This window comes from Dromaius novaehollandiae, chromosome W (assembly GCF_036370855.1).
Source record: "Dromaius novaehollandiae isolate bDroNov1 chromosome W, bDroNov1.hap1, whole genome shotgun sequence".
In the NCBI taxonomy this organism is placed as follows: domain Eukaryota; kingdom Metazoa; phylum Chordata; class Aves; order Casuariiformes; family Dromaiidae; genus Dromaius; species Dromaius novaehollandiae.
In genome coordinates, this window is record NC_088130.1 from 45,983,466 (window position 1) to 45,998,622 (window position 15,157).

Genomic DNA, 15,157 nt, shown 5'->3' on the forward strand with positions numbered 1-15,157 from the left:
TATTATTTGAAAATACTAACTTTCTCCTGCCTGTGATATTATTACTGAAGAGACATCTGAATCTTCTTAAGTAGAAAAAGCAACTCAAGACAGTTTTATTGCCAAGTTTGTAGAATGGCTAATTAGAAAAATATTTTAATGGTGTAGACATCAAGTATATTCAATTGCTAGTTAGCCATCAAAAGAAAATCTCTCTCAATCACAAGAGTGTATTAAGTGGCAGCCTTCCACCCTTCATACAGGGTCGTTATTAAAGCTATTAATATATAATCATTTATAACGTTAGCGAAACGCTTTTATTGTGAATACAATACTTCATTCTTCAACAGTGGTGAATAAACGATCTCTGGTACTTATTCGGGACCTCCGCGCTGTAAAATAAAGTAGACAGTTGAATATATTCTACAAAAAGAAAGGTAAATTGAGCAAATATTCTTTTGCATTGTTACAGATAATAGAGACATTGATTTTTAATCTATAAAAGAACATGCACAGACTCTCAAAGTATTAGTATCAATCAGTAATAGCTCTTCCATTTCAGGGAGAATACAAAAAGATAAACACCTGCAAACAATAATTGTAGCTGGTTCCAATTCCCCTACTCTGGGGAAGTTTAACTTTTAGAAAGGTCTGATAAACACAGCAGTAGTGAACAGGAGTTTTAGAATTATTTTTGCTACCCAGATTCCAAGGTACAAAGCAAAAACAAAAGCAAGGTCAGCCATTAAAATCTTTATGAGAAATTAAAAAGGTACTCAATTCATTATTTTGCCAACAAAACTGCTAGGATTTACCTCACAGAAAACTGAGGCTGGAAGTCTAGAAGTGTACTACTACAGAAAATAATTCATTTTATTTCTTATTATAATACCCTACCCAAGTGTATGCAGGAAAACTGATTTTGTCTATTGACACGATTATACTTCAGATGTCCTACTCACTTAACTAAACTGTGTCTTTTTACTTCAAACTCAGACCCATCTCCCCAGTTCTTGTGCATGCTCTCATTTTGAGTAACATGGTGATTAAAATCTTGTTAGAGGACAGAGTAGGTTTTTCTTGCCTTTCATGTACAATGCCGTAATTGCAAATATTGCAGAAAAAATTTAAATCAAATTTAATAAAATGTTTCCACTAATAGAAATATGAGTTGACTTACTAATAACCTACAGAAATGAGTTTGAAAAATATTTTGGACTTTAATCATCTAGTAATAACATTTTTCAGTCTATGAACAGACTTCTGCGCTCCTGTCCAACATACTCATATTACACATTAAACAGCTGTAATAAAACAGTGACTCTCTCATTAATGTAGGCTATGATTAACTAACTTTCTGCATGTGTGTATTAAGTCCATATCTCTCTACTCAGCGATACCACCAGCTACCAATTAGTGAGAGTTGGTAGAGAGTTGGCAAGAGACCTTGCATATCAAGAATATGTATTTGACTACTGTGCATCAAAGGTGTGAAAGCTTCAAGTACCCAGTTACCAAGAATTAAAACGTAATACCATATCTGAAACTTTAAAGAACCTGTAGAAATAAGATAAGTAAATATAGACATATGCACCAATAAACTTACTTGAATGTATTCAATTTCTTCCTCTGACATAAGTTTCCTCCTGTATTTCTGAGGTAAGGTTCTTGCTAATTCAGAAGTGTCTGGTGTACCTTGTACCCTACTAACAGGTGAAATATTTTGAAAGGCCGATGATCTGCCTCCTACAGACTCCTGTGCTTTTGAAGCATGGTGTGATGGCACACTTGCTTGTAGGGATTCCTGTACTGAAACCCAGATTGCAAAACCATTTACAGAAATATACTAAGACTGTAAAATTAATTACATGAGCAGCCAATAAAAGTTACCAGTTACTGAAGATTGATTTTTCTTCCATACGAAAATACTTAAAAGAATTAAGATCCTCTACTTTCCACAACCTATTTTTATTGTTATTATATATAGCAAGAGCACAGTGAAAACATTATGAAAGTAGAAGAAAGCATATCTGAGTGTCAGAAATACCGATGTGGTGACAGAAGATAAACTGGTATATACACTAACAAAGACTTTTTCACCAGGAAACTGTACTTGCAGAAAAAGCATATAGTACCATCAAGGTGTGGGGGGGTTTATGTAGAGACATGTCTCCACTAAGATGATATTTGGTTTTGTTTCTGTGATTGTAAAGACAGACAGATGAAAAAGCAGCAGATGCCTACAGAAAGATAAAGCTCACAACTATGAAATACCACAAGATGCAATTCAGTGTTGCACCCATTTTTAATACTATAAATTGCAGCATGTCAAATTACATTTATTAATGTGCAGAATGAATACCGCATAGCGGGCATCAGCAATCAAACTGTTAATGAAATGAAGAGACAAAGGAGAGCATGAAACACTTTACAGTTGTGGACCAGGAGCTAGGTATAAGGAATTCACATTAGACGCAGTCATCTTGAGTTTGAGGATCAGAGAACAGATGACAAAAGGTCAGTGATCAGAGCCAGCACTGAAAGAATCTTGGACCTTAGGTCCGTCCCAGCACGGTTGACCTTATAATGGCAAAGCATAGTTATTGCACCAGGCAGGACCGAGTCTTACAGCAACATGTTTATTTAAAAAGCACTCAGGCCTCTGGACAGAAGGTTTAAATACCTGACAAAGCAGAATACTTCCACGGGAAGCGCCAGTGCAGCTGAGAAATGAGAAAAACAAAGGCAACATCTGAACAGTTGGGACAAAAGGACTATATAATTATAAAATAAGCAGCAACAAGGTTAAGCAGTCCTGGATGACTCAAAGAATGCGAGGAGTTAAATGGCACATTTCCTGTCTGTCACCCCAAGATCAGGGATAACAGGGAAGGAAGAGAGAGGAGTCCATTTCAGCCATACCAAGTCTGAGTCAATGGCAGGATAGGGATGTCAAATAGTTGCAGCAACACGATCAAACATTCACACAAGTCACCAGTGAAAGGCATACGCAAAAATTCTCAGTGAGAAGACTATATCTGAAAGTTGTGTGTTGATCAGGTGGTCCAGGAACAGAGAGGAATGTCCCAAACAGTGAGGAGGAAGACAAACTATGAAGAGGAGCAGAATCAGAAGTGGGGCAAAGCCACTGAATTGAAATTAGAGCAGGAAGCAAAGGGAGCAGAAAATAAAAACAGAAGAAATAGTTGTTTGTCGACTTTCTAACAACACAGCTGATTAATAGCTTTAGCTAGTGATGATAGATTATTTGTGTTTTCCTCCTAGAGAAGAAATAACGCTCCTCGTATATGAAAGACATGAAAAACAGTTTCTCTGAGTTTGTTTTATATGCCACAAGAATGTCTAGAGCTTTGCATAAGATTTTCCTCTATCGTGTTTTACCATCTGAAGTGTAGCTGAAATAGAAGCAGTAGCCAATCACACCTACGAGAAGTCGAGACTCAGAAGTACCACACCTTACACTGCTGTTGCTTAACGTCAGATAGTCTCTACTACTGTTTTCCCTTCCCCATTTGAGACCACTATGTTGCAGTAATACAATAAAAGAGTTTGGCTGGCCTTTCAAACACCCAAGTCCTTAGAAGTACAGTGCTGATCTGCAGAGCTCTGGCTATGTGGAAACAACAGTCTGGTGCACTGAAATACTGTTACTGCTACAATGTTCAAGCAAAGTGAGGTAGACTGCAATTTACTTTTGAAAGAACAGAACCCAATCAAGGTAGAAAGATCTAACATTCTTAAAAGAGATATTCACAGAAAACTTCTGATGCAGAGATGAACAAGAGGTAAGCAACATGTTTTTTAAACTGGCAGGAAAGGTGGTGCAACTGACTTAACTAAGGCACAACGTACAGAATTCTGACCAAGGATTTTCACAAAGAGCCATTCCTGAAAAATCCATCGATCAGTCAGAAGTGGCAGTTGATGTGCACTGCAGGTACATCACGATGTTAAGAGATAAACTAAACTTAGAGTTAAATCACGTGTGATAAGTACTCTAGCAAATATGTGGTACAGTTATCCATGTACTGAACAATTTTTTTTTATTAAAAATAACCAAAAATACAAGTGCATAACTGAAGTTGCTTCCAATCATTCTTTACAGAATATTCACTCTTCAAATTCTTTTGTAAAATGAAGAGAAGTCTGAAGGTTTCTGAAATCTAAAATCCAAATATTTTTATACATCCTTAGTGTTTGAGCATCAGTAGAAACAGCAGATCTTCAGCTGACTAAGCAAGCTTTCTGCTCACAAGATATCCTTAAGGTGCAGAAAAATTTTGATTTCAGCATTAGAAAAAAAGATCTCATAGGTAAAGAGCCAAAAAAAGAATGAGTCAGAACCAGCCACCACTTCTAAAAAGTGAGACTAATACAACAGAGCTTTATAAGACATCTGTTATTTTAGTTTCAAATGCTTTATTGACTCAAAAGGAATATTAAAACAACATGCAGCTCATATAACTTTTATCTAAATATAACCCCCTGGGATCCTGTAAATATCAACGTAGCTATAGGTATAAAAATTGATGTGTCAAAGATCACAATGAAATTACTTTTTTCCTCAGTATTAACTAATAGCACCAGAAAACATTTCCTAAAATGCACAGTGGGATGGCCCTCCCATCTATAATCAGGATATTAAATGCCACAAGCATTGCACACTCCAATTAGGAAAAGAAGGACCGAACAAAATCCAACATTATTTCTGCAAACCTCACTGAATACCCAAGGTTGCTTCTCGTGGTGACTTTGCCAGAAATATTTCAAGAGGATATCAGTATTTGCAAAAACAGGATCTCGTGTATAAATCAAAAGTAGGAAAACAATACTGGGATCTTCAGGAATCTGCCTCGAAATCAAAAGTAGGAAAACAATACTGGGATCTTCAGGAATCTGCCTCGACCAAGACATGAATACACTATGTTTTTTCCCCCACAGTTGTAAAGTCTGAAATGGAAGCATCAAAGAGCAGTCTCCAAACTAAAGCTATGTTCTAGAAATATTGCCCAGAATCAGTCGAATATTTAATTGAAGTTGGAAAAAATGTGTCCTGTTTCTTACATAAAACAATGTAAAGAAAAGTGGTGCAAGCTGTATCTATAGATGAAATACTTACTTTTAGGTTTGGGGATACTTTTTCTGTCTGGGAACTTAATTAAGGGAGTATGTGGCTTGACTACCTAGAACAAGACAAGGTAGTAGGAGAACACAGTAAGAGAAAAATACATTTCTAGACAAACATTAATTTCACAATAATAAAATGGAAAACATATTAATTGACCACATCTATAGTGCTGCTTTGTTATTACTTATTATTTACTTCTGTTTTAGGTTTACCCAAGGAGAAATTTCACCTTTAAAGCTATTCCTTCATCCTGGTGGGCCAGGAGAGGGATAAGGGCTCCTTTACTTTTCTCACAGCAATCATAGATTGCATAGAAGTAGCTATCACAGTAGCATAAATGGAGTTACAAAGTTTTAGCACTAGAACTGTAGAGCTGTTAACTGTGTTCAGCTTTTGTATGTTTGTTCAGCTGCCTAGAAAGGACTGAATAAGTCGATTAAGAAAAAGCTATAAATAAAAAAAATTGGTATTCAGAGCTACTTATTTTTGACACATTTCTTTTCAAAGACTCCCTGCCTCACCCTCACCTTCAGGAGAAGAGGGGTGACTTAAGATGCTGCTGAGCACCCTCCCCTCCTGCTCGATGGCACAAAGGTGCAGCTTGCAGGCTTCCCTGCAGCATCATTTGGTACCAGCAGAGAATCAGGCAGCGGGTCGCATATTGACACAGACTGAACAGGAAGAGTAGAGGAAAAACCGCATTTAACACCAGGACACGCTGTACAGATGCTGATCACTTGACGACGAAAGCAAGCGTGCCCGATGGAAAAGGAACAGAACAAATTGCATTGTTTTTTTAATTAAAACGACTTAAAGCGCAGAGCTGGGGTGTTCCCTAGTGAAAGGCCGAGCGCAGTAGCTAACGCCCCGGTACCGCACCTCCTCCTCGTCCTCGTCCTCGTCCTCGTCCTCCCCGGGAGCGGCCACCGCCGGGCAGCGGCCCGGCCCAGCCCGGCCCGCCGCTACCCGGCCCCCGCGCCCCGCTGCGCAAGCCCCGGCTGCGCTCCGGCGGGGGCTCCCTCCGCCTCCGGCGGGCGGGGGGGCTGCGGGCGGCTAGCGGCGCCGCCGGGCGTGAAGCGGCCGACGCGAGCCCCCGCCCCAGCCAAGGGCACCGACCGCCCCAGCGGTGCCGGCAGCCCCGGCCGCCTCAGGCCCCGGCGGCCCCGCGCGAGGCCCGCGGCCCGCGCCGGTTCCCGGTTCCCGGGGCGCCGCGGCCGCGGCCGCGCGCCGAGTGCCGTTACCTGAACGACCCTGGTGGCAGCCGCCATCTTGCTGCCCATGGTGACCCCCGACCGCCGCGGCGCCCGCGCCCCGCCGCCCGCCTCGGGGGCAGCGCCGGGCCACGCCCCGGGGCGGGGCTCCCGGGGGGCGGGCTTCCGGTGGCGGGCCGGGGCTGTAGCTGCGGGAGCCGCGGCAGAGGCGCGTCCCGGCGCGGCCTTAGCGCCGAGAGTCCGTTCTCCTTGCCGAGGCAGGGGAGCCGCCGACGGGCCCGGGGTGAATGAAACACGAAGGGAGCGGGTTAGGGCTAAATAACTGCTTAGCGCAGGTCGGTGATTTATTTGAATTTGATAAAGGCATGCCAGAGTCACCTTCTAAAATCAGGCATTGACACTAAAACAAAAAGTAACAATATTTTAATCCAAAACATTACACAAAATATGATTTACCCTGTCAATTTTCTTCTACCATGAAGTAAAAATTGGAATGTCGACGTATAAATACATTTAAAATATTGCTCAGTTGCTTAATTTTAACAGCAATAAGCGCCATCTTCCATTTTACGTACGTTTTCTCTAGGCTTGACGTATTTTGCCATGTGGGACAGGAAAGACAGTTTGTATCTCTTCCTGGATGTCTTGATGACCATCATATAGTATGGTCACAAGCGAGGGTTGCAGCTAAGCGTATAAACTTCTGAGTTAAAAATTATTCATAATGCTTTAAGAAAAAAAAAAAAGTCCCAAACAGATACTGACGTAACTTAAGTTTTCCCATTCGAGCATTCGGTGGGGCTGAGCTGGGCGATGCTGCCTGCCTCAGCTCTACGGCCTTCTCCCCCGGGCCTCCTGGCCAGAAAGGAAGAGCTCTGCGAGGTGCTTCTCCCACGTGGGTGCGGGAGCTGGGCAGCGGATAAACGGTACAGCCTTGGTTCAAGCCCACTTCTACATAAAAGCTTGTAATACATAGATTATTCTTCTTTACTGGGTCATCGCTGCATTTCAGAGGGAAGTGAGCTCTTGGATAGAGCAGCCAGGAGGTGATTCTTCAACTAGTTTCATCAGCTACATTAAGTGTTCTAACATTTGTTATATACCAACAGTTAAATTTCACTTCAAAGAGTTGTGTGGCCACATTCTGAAGCTCTAAAGAGAGGAAGCACTTCCAGAAAAGGTTGTATTTTCAAAATCTTAAAATGTGTTTTCATAACACGTGTTAGGCAGTATCAAATTTAGTATGTTGGTTACATATAATGTATAAAATTTAACACCATTTCTCCTTACTCAGAGAAAAGACACATTTTTTTCAAGCTGTAGAACAACTGCCTTTAAAGATGGATCTTCTGCCCAGTTAACTCTGCTTCCAATTATGATATTCTACAAAAAGAAAGATTATTAGTTAAAAAATAGATGCCTTTAAAAAGAACTATTCTTACTGAAATCTCTCAGAAGCCATCTGTTTTTTAATCTTTACATTATAAGCCCTTGAAATTCACAGCAGTGTTTGAAATGGGCAGTAGGGTGACAGAGAGAAGGGGAAGTATTAGTTTAGATCCTATTGTCAACATATAGGCAAAAAAAAAAAAAAAAAAGGAAAGTGCTGTTTTGAACTTCCTTGTAGTGCTGGCACACCATCCCCATTTGAAACATAGGTGTTGAGAACTTTTTTTTTTTTAAACATAAAATTTGCCTCAAACAGAAGACAACAGTTTCTAATATTCTCACCCTGCTGTTCTGGACTAAAAATGGGAATTATTAAATTTAACCAAAGATTTGTTCTACTTCTTATAGCTCAGAAGATTTCAAAAATACAAAAATAGAAGATAATTCCAGGAATTTAATCCAAAACCCACTGAAATGTTTAACTTCTTATTCTCATTGTGAGATGTGACATTATTTTCCATTGCAAACTACTACTAAACATAGCATGCAACACAGAAACGTGTGGCTCTTTTTCCGTCCTTTGAAATTCTTCGGATCATACAAATTTACAGAATGGTTATATCTGGTCTCCTACCCAAAGCCCTCAAATAAGCTCTGTCTTTCCCCAGTCTATGTTTTGTTTAATAAACCGTGTGTGTTCTTAACTGGGATTTCATAAGCCATTTGTGGACAAAATCACAAGCACTGCAACTGCAATTTACTGCAATTCACATTTGTACTTACTAAGTGACTAATCTGTAGGGTCGGGTGAAGGAAGCTAGGACATACCACACAGTGAGAGGTGGAGTACCAGACTGCAGTACAGGGTATATGAGCTTTAGTGGGACCCCTCCAAGCACAGGATGCTGCAGACCCTTCCTCCCCTCCTCCATATCCCAAAAAGTGAGGAAGAAAACCTCATGATGTGTGACCCCAAACACCAGATCACCTGCCAGCCAGCTGCATGGATACAGACTAGTCAGCAGCATCTGATAGGTGAATAACCAAGGGGATGAAGGCTACATCGCTGAAAGTATTTGGCTGGCAGACCAAGGCCTACACAGTGCTGCAGTGTTTGACACTGAACAAGAGAAGCGCTTGTGGTCAGAAGGAGCAGATTCACAAGGGGCAGCCTGGCACGTTGGCATCATGGGATTAAGACGTGCTTAGGAAAAATAAGCAAGAGATTGGGAAACTGGTTTGGGGAGATGGGACAGTCATTCTCCTAGAAGATGCATCATTATTGTATCTTAGATGGAAAAAAGAAATAAAGAGAGATCAAGACCATTTCTAAGTTCTATAAATAATTATTCCAAACAACAGTTTGGGGCAATTCCTTATGTTCGGTCTTTAAAGCAATATCTGCATGTAGCAGTTTTTTCATTACCATCATTGCTTTTTGAAAGCTCACAGTATATCTTAATTTTGTTTGAAGTTACATTTACTATACAGTATGTTACCTTCATTGGGACACAAAACTATAAACTTGCTTCTGAAAGTTATGACTCATTACCTGGAATATATTTTGAATTAATGTAGTCATCTCTTTTTCTTTTTGAAAGTTGTTACGTATCTTCTCCAGCATTTCACCCACTTCCATACTTGCTAGTTCCTTCTTTTGTTTCTTCATTGTGGTATGAATTTGTAGTAGTTTGTTTCCTCCAGCTTGTTTTAGTACTATTCCATTATTAGGAAAATGAAGCATTAACAAGTAGTTGTGCGTGCAGTGGAACTAAAGAAACCCTGTTTCCCACAGACATCGAAGGCACTTCCATCGCAATAATCCTAGCTTCTCACCCCATTCCTTCCCTCCAGTGTACCTCAAGATATCCTTTCCACACAAAACCAACATGTGCTGTGGCATCTTGTGTCCCTGGTTCCCGGGCTGCTGGCAAAACAGAAAGTACTGTGTGTACTGCCTGCATTTCTATCAGACATGGACACTAATTTGAACATCTGTCCTGCACCTTGTCTCCAGTTGTCACAACTTCTATAGTTGAAGAAGTTTAAGACCTTTTTCCTCATTTTCAAATTTGATCCAAACCAAGTTCCAAAGTCATACAAGGGACATGTACAACGTGAGGGAATATTTCTAGTTTTCTTAGGAAACCATACTAAAAACTAAACTGAGTAAAACCATTAAGGGACAATTCATAGACTGAAAGAATGCTGCCCCTCATGACTTAGCATTCCTTCCTTTATTTCTGAAGATATTAAGGTGCTCATTTTTCTTTTGAAGACATGTATTTGATTACATTTGTATATTACTCTCAACATGTACACCACTTTCTATAGATGAAGCAAACACAATTAAATAAATAGCGGTTAAAACTGCTAGCAGACCTAATCATGCCACAGTAGAAGCAAATATTTACACTGTTCAAAAATATATTTACCATATTAAGTTCTGAATAGCAAATTTAAAAAAAATCTAAATTCAACTCTTGACCTACTCTAACCAGCATTCTGAATACCAAGATATACATTATTACTGAAGTTCTTTGTAGGTAAGTACCCCCTCAGTCTTCAAACATTTCACAAAGGTGCAGTCTGACAAAAAATCCTTTAGGTGTTGTAGGACTGATTTAATATAAACATACTCTAAAAAATCCTAAGTAAGTAAGGCGTAATAAACTGGGGAGTTTACACTAAATAATGCAACTAAACCACATTCTTTTCAAGTATCTTCTTGCATCTCTGTTCTAACACATCAGTCTCACCTGCATGTAGGCAGCATGCCAGCTTTTTTTTTTTTTTTTTAACATACTTCATACTCCTCTTTTCAGAAGTTTTATAACTGTATTCAGAGTTTCATGGTGACTTCATATGTTAATTAATATTGCTACAAGTAGCACCTTCAAAAATGCAATCTGTACCTTCAAATATAAAACAGAGTAAATTTAATCAGCACACTTACAGAGTCTTTTCCTTTTGATGTCATTCAGTTTCTCTTCCATCTCACGTGCTTGCTGCAAGAAAAAAAACCTGTAGATTCTGTCTCCAATTAATACTGATACATGCTAATTTAATACACAAAAGCAGTTAAGAGCAGCTCTGGAAGCAGACCTTTTGCATATTCACTTTAAGTAATAATTTCAGTAATTTTAACACCAGTAGTAACTGTGTGCTTTGGGCCACATATTTAATTTCAAATGACTTTTGCGTTCCTGTTACTTTCAAATTGCACCCTGGCAGAAAAAAGCAGACCTGTGCAACTGCAAGAGAGGGTGTAACTGACACTTACCTGCTGAGATTCAAGTATTGCTGTGCTGAGCATTATTATGTGTTTCATAGTTTCCAAGATCAGTCTAAGGAAGGAAACAGAAATTTTCACACCTTAAGACTGTTAATATATGAAAACAACATAAATATTTTAACTAAAGTTATTTACATTATATATAAAAATATTCTCCTCTAACATCAAAATAAAGCATAATTTTTTTTTCACTTTTGAAAAACTATGCCCTTTCTTTTTCAGATTTAGCATACCAAGTATAGCTTTAGAGGCTAAATATTCTCCTTATGTCCATCTCAGTCTTTCAGTTAGGTTTGTCTAACACTGCACAGTGAAAGCATAGAGCTTGGGAGACATCAAGGTAGCCAAGCCATCTCAGAAAGTCTAGTGCCTGGAATTCCTGAATTCTGGCCAGTGCCAGAGACATCATGGAGTCAGAGTGCTTTTGGCTATGTTTCCTACAGAAATGAAATTTCTCGTATTACGCTTCGTATGCATGCATCCATTCATATTGGGTAAGAGATGAACAGGTAATTTCAAACAAGTTTGAAACCTTCAGTTCTTTTTCAAAGATATTAAGTTCCTAAGTGATTAATTAATGAAGGCAACAAAGCAGAGGCAAGGCCCCGTATACAGTCAACATTCAAACATCAAGATAATCAACATGAATCTAAGGACAGAACCCAAAGAAGGCAAAAACTCATATAACATCAAATACATGTTCTTGCAGCCCAACTTAAATATAAAAACACAAAGGAGAAAAGAAAAATCAATTGCATTCCACAACAAGTGCAGCCAAGATCATGGAGCTGGTGTATAAACAACTTCTGGTGCTTCTAGAGTTGAGCTGGCTTATGTGAAACAAATCTAAATGTCTCTGTAATCAAAGGTTGGTTAGCTCAGAGCCCAGATATAAAACCACTCCAGGTATAAGAGGTTTGATCATGCTGATTCTAGCCAGAAGGTGGACTGTGTATCATCCAGTCAAAATTAGAAGGAGAAAGTTTGTTTTTAAATGATACAATGAAGTAATGACGAAATGTGTTTCATTTAACTGTGTCAATTCCTTTCCTTTCTTTTTGGCCATCCTTTCCCCCAAAACACTTTACCGTGAGTCATCATCATTTTGTTTCACTTTGTTTCTCAGGGCATCCATAAGCTGGATCCTGCATAGCGTGGGGAAAAGAGAGTTGATGAGAACTGATGAGAAACTAAGAAAAGGGAATTTAGATAAATATTGAAAGAGAGATTGCAAACATTCTATTTATGCCCATTTTCACATTGGAAATATACATAAAAGTACCCATGAACTTTAAATATCACACTGCTTAAATATTGGGGCTTTCTTAACTCTCAGGATAAGAAGAACGTATTAGTGATTCTTTGTAAGAGTGACAATGCATTTCTCACTTGCCAAACACACCTCAGATGTCAATAATCTCAGAGTCTGCAAAAGGGAAGCTGGACAAAGGTGGGAATTCAAATGAACAGTCACATAACACAGGATACATAATGCCTACCATCTCTACCTTTTCATGGGCATTTGTAAAATACAACTAACAACTATGTCTATAGTTGCATAGACCATGTATATGGTCAGCCTTTCACAGTTTTGCAGGACCTTTGGGGCTCACGTATTTCAACTTGTGTTTCTTGTTGTTCTATATGGTATCTCCATCTTCATTCCTACTGGTTCAATGTTACTGAAGTCTTTCATGTTTGTAACACACACTGCATCATTTTGAAATCTTTATTTAATCAGAATTACGTGTACATCCATCATGCACACATATGTAAATAAGCAAACAAACAGAAAATCCCCCAAATAAACAGGAAAAAAATACATGCCTGTGCAACACCAATGTCTTGTTTTGGAAAGAGACTTTTACTTCCTCCATCTCTCTTTCCAAATCTTCTATGGTACTGAAACAAAAACAACAGTGTGAAAAGAACAAGAAAAATGTAAAAGCAGTCTCACTCTTGTAGATTATAACTTGCTTTCTCCCTGCCTGAAATAAGAATTTTGCCTGTAAATTACAAATTATTTGATTCAGGAGTACTTTGGCACATGGAATTATGTTAGTTAATTCTAACTTAGAAACACTTAGAAGGATTACAAATTTAGAAACCACATCAGATACAGGACTATATTAGGGGTTGAATAAAATATTTCCTCCCCACATTCTCTTTTCATATCCTCTGTTTTCATCAGACTCTTGCAAATTATTGATAGTTAATCCAGAGTTTTCATTAAAAAGGAGTAGAAAGAGAACATGCAGCTCAGTGCCCAACTCTTCTCTTCTTTATTTTAAACTATGTCAAAAGTTTGAAATCATCAGTTGACTTACGTCTTGATTAGCTTTTCTTCTACGACATGGTCAGGATAACTTTCTTCACCTGCAAAACAAGAACATTACTAAAATAGCACAACAGAAAATTTTTAAATCCAGTTTACAGAATATAAAGGATAAGCAGTTTGATGGCTATATTAACAAGGTATTTCTTATCCTTAGCTCCACATCTCACCATCTCTTTTGCTATTACTCCACATCTCACCATCTCTTTTGCTATTAGTAGGGCTGCACTGTCAATCAACTGTATCAGAGAAATAATCAAGCTTTAAAATATTTTTATTTAGTACTTTTCAGACATCCCAGATCAGGTTCACAGCACTGTCTGCATGCAACTGGCTGGTTCAGTGGAGGAGAAGATACATAATAAAAACAGAACAGGAACAAGAAAAAATACGTTAAATTAGTATTGCTGCCAAACATTTTGTATTGTAAAACTGAAACCCCAGTTGATCAGATTCCTGAAAGCCACTACTACAACTTAAGTATTGTCAGAGTGTTAGAGGGGTCTAAAGCAAAAATCCAAGACAAGAAGGGATGAGGGTGATAGGGAATACTTATGTGACAGCTTTGTAAGGGTTCAAACAAGTCTATAAGAGCTATCAAAAGAGTGCAGTTAGGTGCTTAGTCCATGAAAAAAATTCAATATTACAACCACTGCTTTTGATAAATTAAAAAAGATAATTTTAAATACACAACTATGAGTTACATCACGCTCCTTATTACTGCAACATGCCACATTAAGGGAAAGCACACCGGGCTGCTGGAGAGAGTTAGGGAAAGGGACAGGCTTACTAGCATGAACCGTGGTGCTACACTCCATGAGCTGCTGCTTCATCTGTTCCCTCAGGCTGCAGCGGAGGGAAAGCGACAACGGTCAAACCCAGAGCGACGGCGCTGGAGGGCGGCCCCGGCCCCGGCCGTTACCCAGCGGCTCCGCGGCCCGCCCAGGCACCGGTGCCCCGCAGGCCACCCCCTGCAGCCCCCGGCCCCGCAGCACCGACCGGAGCAGCATCAGGACGTCCAGCTTGGCCACCGGCCCCTCCTCGGCGCCCGCCGCCGCCACGCCCGGCTCCCGCTGCGGCGGCTCCATGGCCGAGCCTTCAAACGGCCCGCGCGCGCCTATCCGCGAGCTCGGCCGGCGATTGCTTCTGCCTGGGAGGGCGGGGTTCCCGAGCCGCCGAAGTGTTCGCTACCAATCCTGGGCCTCTTTCTGCGCATCGGCCTTTCGGCGCTCCGCCGGCAGGCGACCCAGGGCGACAGTGGCCGAGGGAGCGGCCATTACAGGCCGAAGGCCGTTAGCGGGAGCCGCCTGGCCTCGCTCCCAGCTGGCAGCGAGGGGGAGCAGCGGCTTGGCTTCAGGGCCGTTCCTGCCTTTAAGCTCAGAGTGAAAGCAGGGTGCTCCCAGCGCCCCCCGTGGGAGGACCGTTATCTGTCACACTTGCTGCTAGCGGCGCCCTCCCCGCTCGGCCCGCAGGAGGCACCACAAACCAGGCAGGCTGCGACGCCCAGGCATATTCTCAAGGACAGAAGCGAAGCAGGAAGCTGCAGGAACTCGCAATAACAAACCAAACAGGGACCATGGCAGACAAGAATTACTACTTGCTAATACAAGTCTCTGCACAAAGTCTCTGCCCAGTATTTTACTTAAGTAGCCACAGCAAGGTGGAGCTGTGGCTATAGCCATTGTCATACTTAGAACTTGACTAATCTAGCAGCAGCTACACCTGCCCCAGCTGTTAGAGCACATCCTAGCACTGCTGCACAAACAGAGCCCTGGGTAGCAGCAGGCCCACAAGGGCTC

General features: G+C 40.6%; 2 protein-coding genes across 2 annotated transcripts; both read right to left on the minus strand.

The window, feature by feature from the left end:
- Positions 1–93: 93 nt before the first annotated feature.
- On the minus strand, positions 94–6,519 carry KGD4 (alpha-ketoglutarate dehydrogenase subunit 4). The gene is made up of 4 exons (XM_064500735.1): positions 6,370–6,519; positions 5,120–5,183; positions 1,586–1,788; positions 94–371 (listed from the first exon to the last, which is right to left on the minus strand). The coding sequence occupies exons 1-4, from the start codon at positions 6,406–6,408 to the stop codon at positions 354–356; spliced, it is 324 nt and encodes a 107-aa protein (XP_064356805.1). The 5' UTR covers positions 6,409–6,519; the 3' UTR covers positions 94–353.
- A 228-nt stretch (positions 6,520–6,747) lies between these two features.
- Positions 6,748–14,528, minus strand: LOC135324431 (centromere protein H-like). The gene is made up of 9 exons (XM_064500734.1): positions 14,358–14,528; positions 14,149–14,204; positions 13,351–13,399; positions 12,851–12,925; positions 12,112–12,168; positions 11,012–11,075; positions 10,685–10,736; positions 9,281–9,444; positions 6,748–7,722 (listed from the first exon to the last, which is right to left on the minus strand). Exons 1-9 carry the CDS (start codon positions 14,444–14,446, stop codon positions 7,630–7,632), a joined length of 699 nt encoding a protein of 232 aa, XP_064356804.1. The 5' UTR covers positions 14,447–14,528; the 3' UTR covers positions 6,748–7,629.
- Positions 14,529–15,157: the final 629 nt, after the last annotated feature.

Coding starts and splice junctions, on each gene's coding strand:
- KGD4 (XM_064500735.1), bottom strand. CDS start 6,408: ATGGGCAGCAAGATGGCGGCTGCCACCAGGGTCGTTCAG. Junction 5,184..6,369: donor CTGCCACCAGGGTCGTTCAG/GTAACGGCACTC, acceptor GTCTTGTTCTAG/GTAGTCAAGCCACATACTCC. Junction 1,789..5,119: donor AAGTATCCCCAAACCTAAAA/GTAAGTATTTCA, acceptor TCTGGGTTTCAG/TACAGGAATCCCTACAAGCA.
- LOC135324431 (XM_064500734.1), bottom strand. CDS start 14,446: ATGGAGCCGCCGCAGCGGGAGCCGGGCGTGGCGGCGGCGGGCGCCGAG. Junction 12,169..12,850: donor AAGACATTGGTGTTGCACAG/GCATGTATTTTT, acceptor CACGCTATGCAG/GATCCAGCTTATGGATGCCC. Junction 10,737..11,011: donor CAATACTTGAATCTCAGCAG/GTAAGTGTCAGT, acceptor TTTTTCTTGCAG/CAAGCACGTGAGATGGAAGA.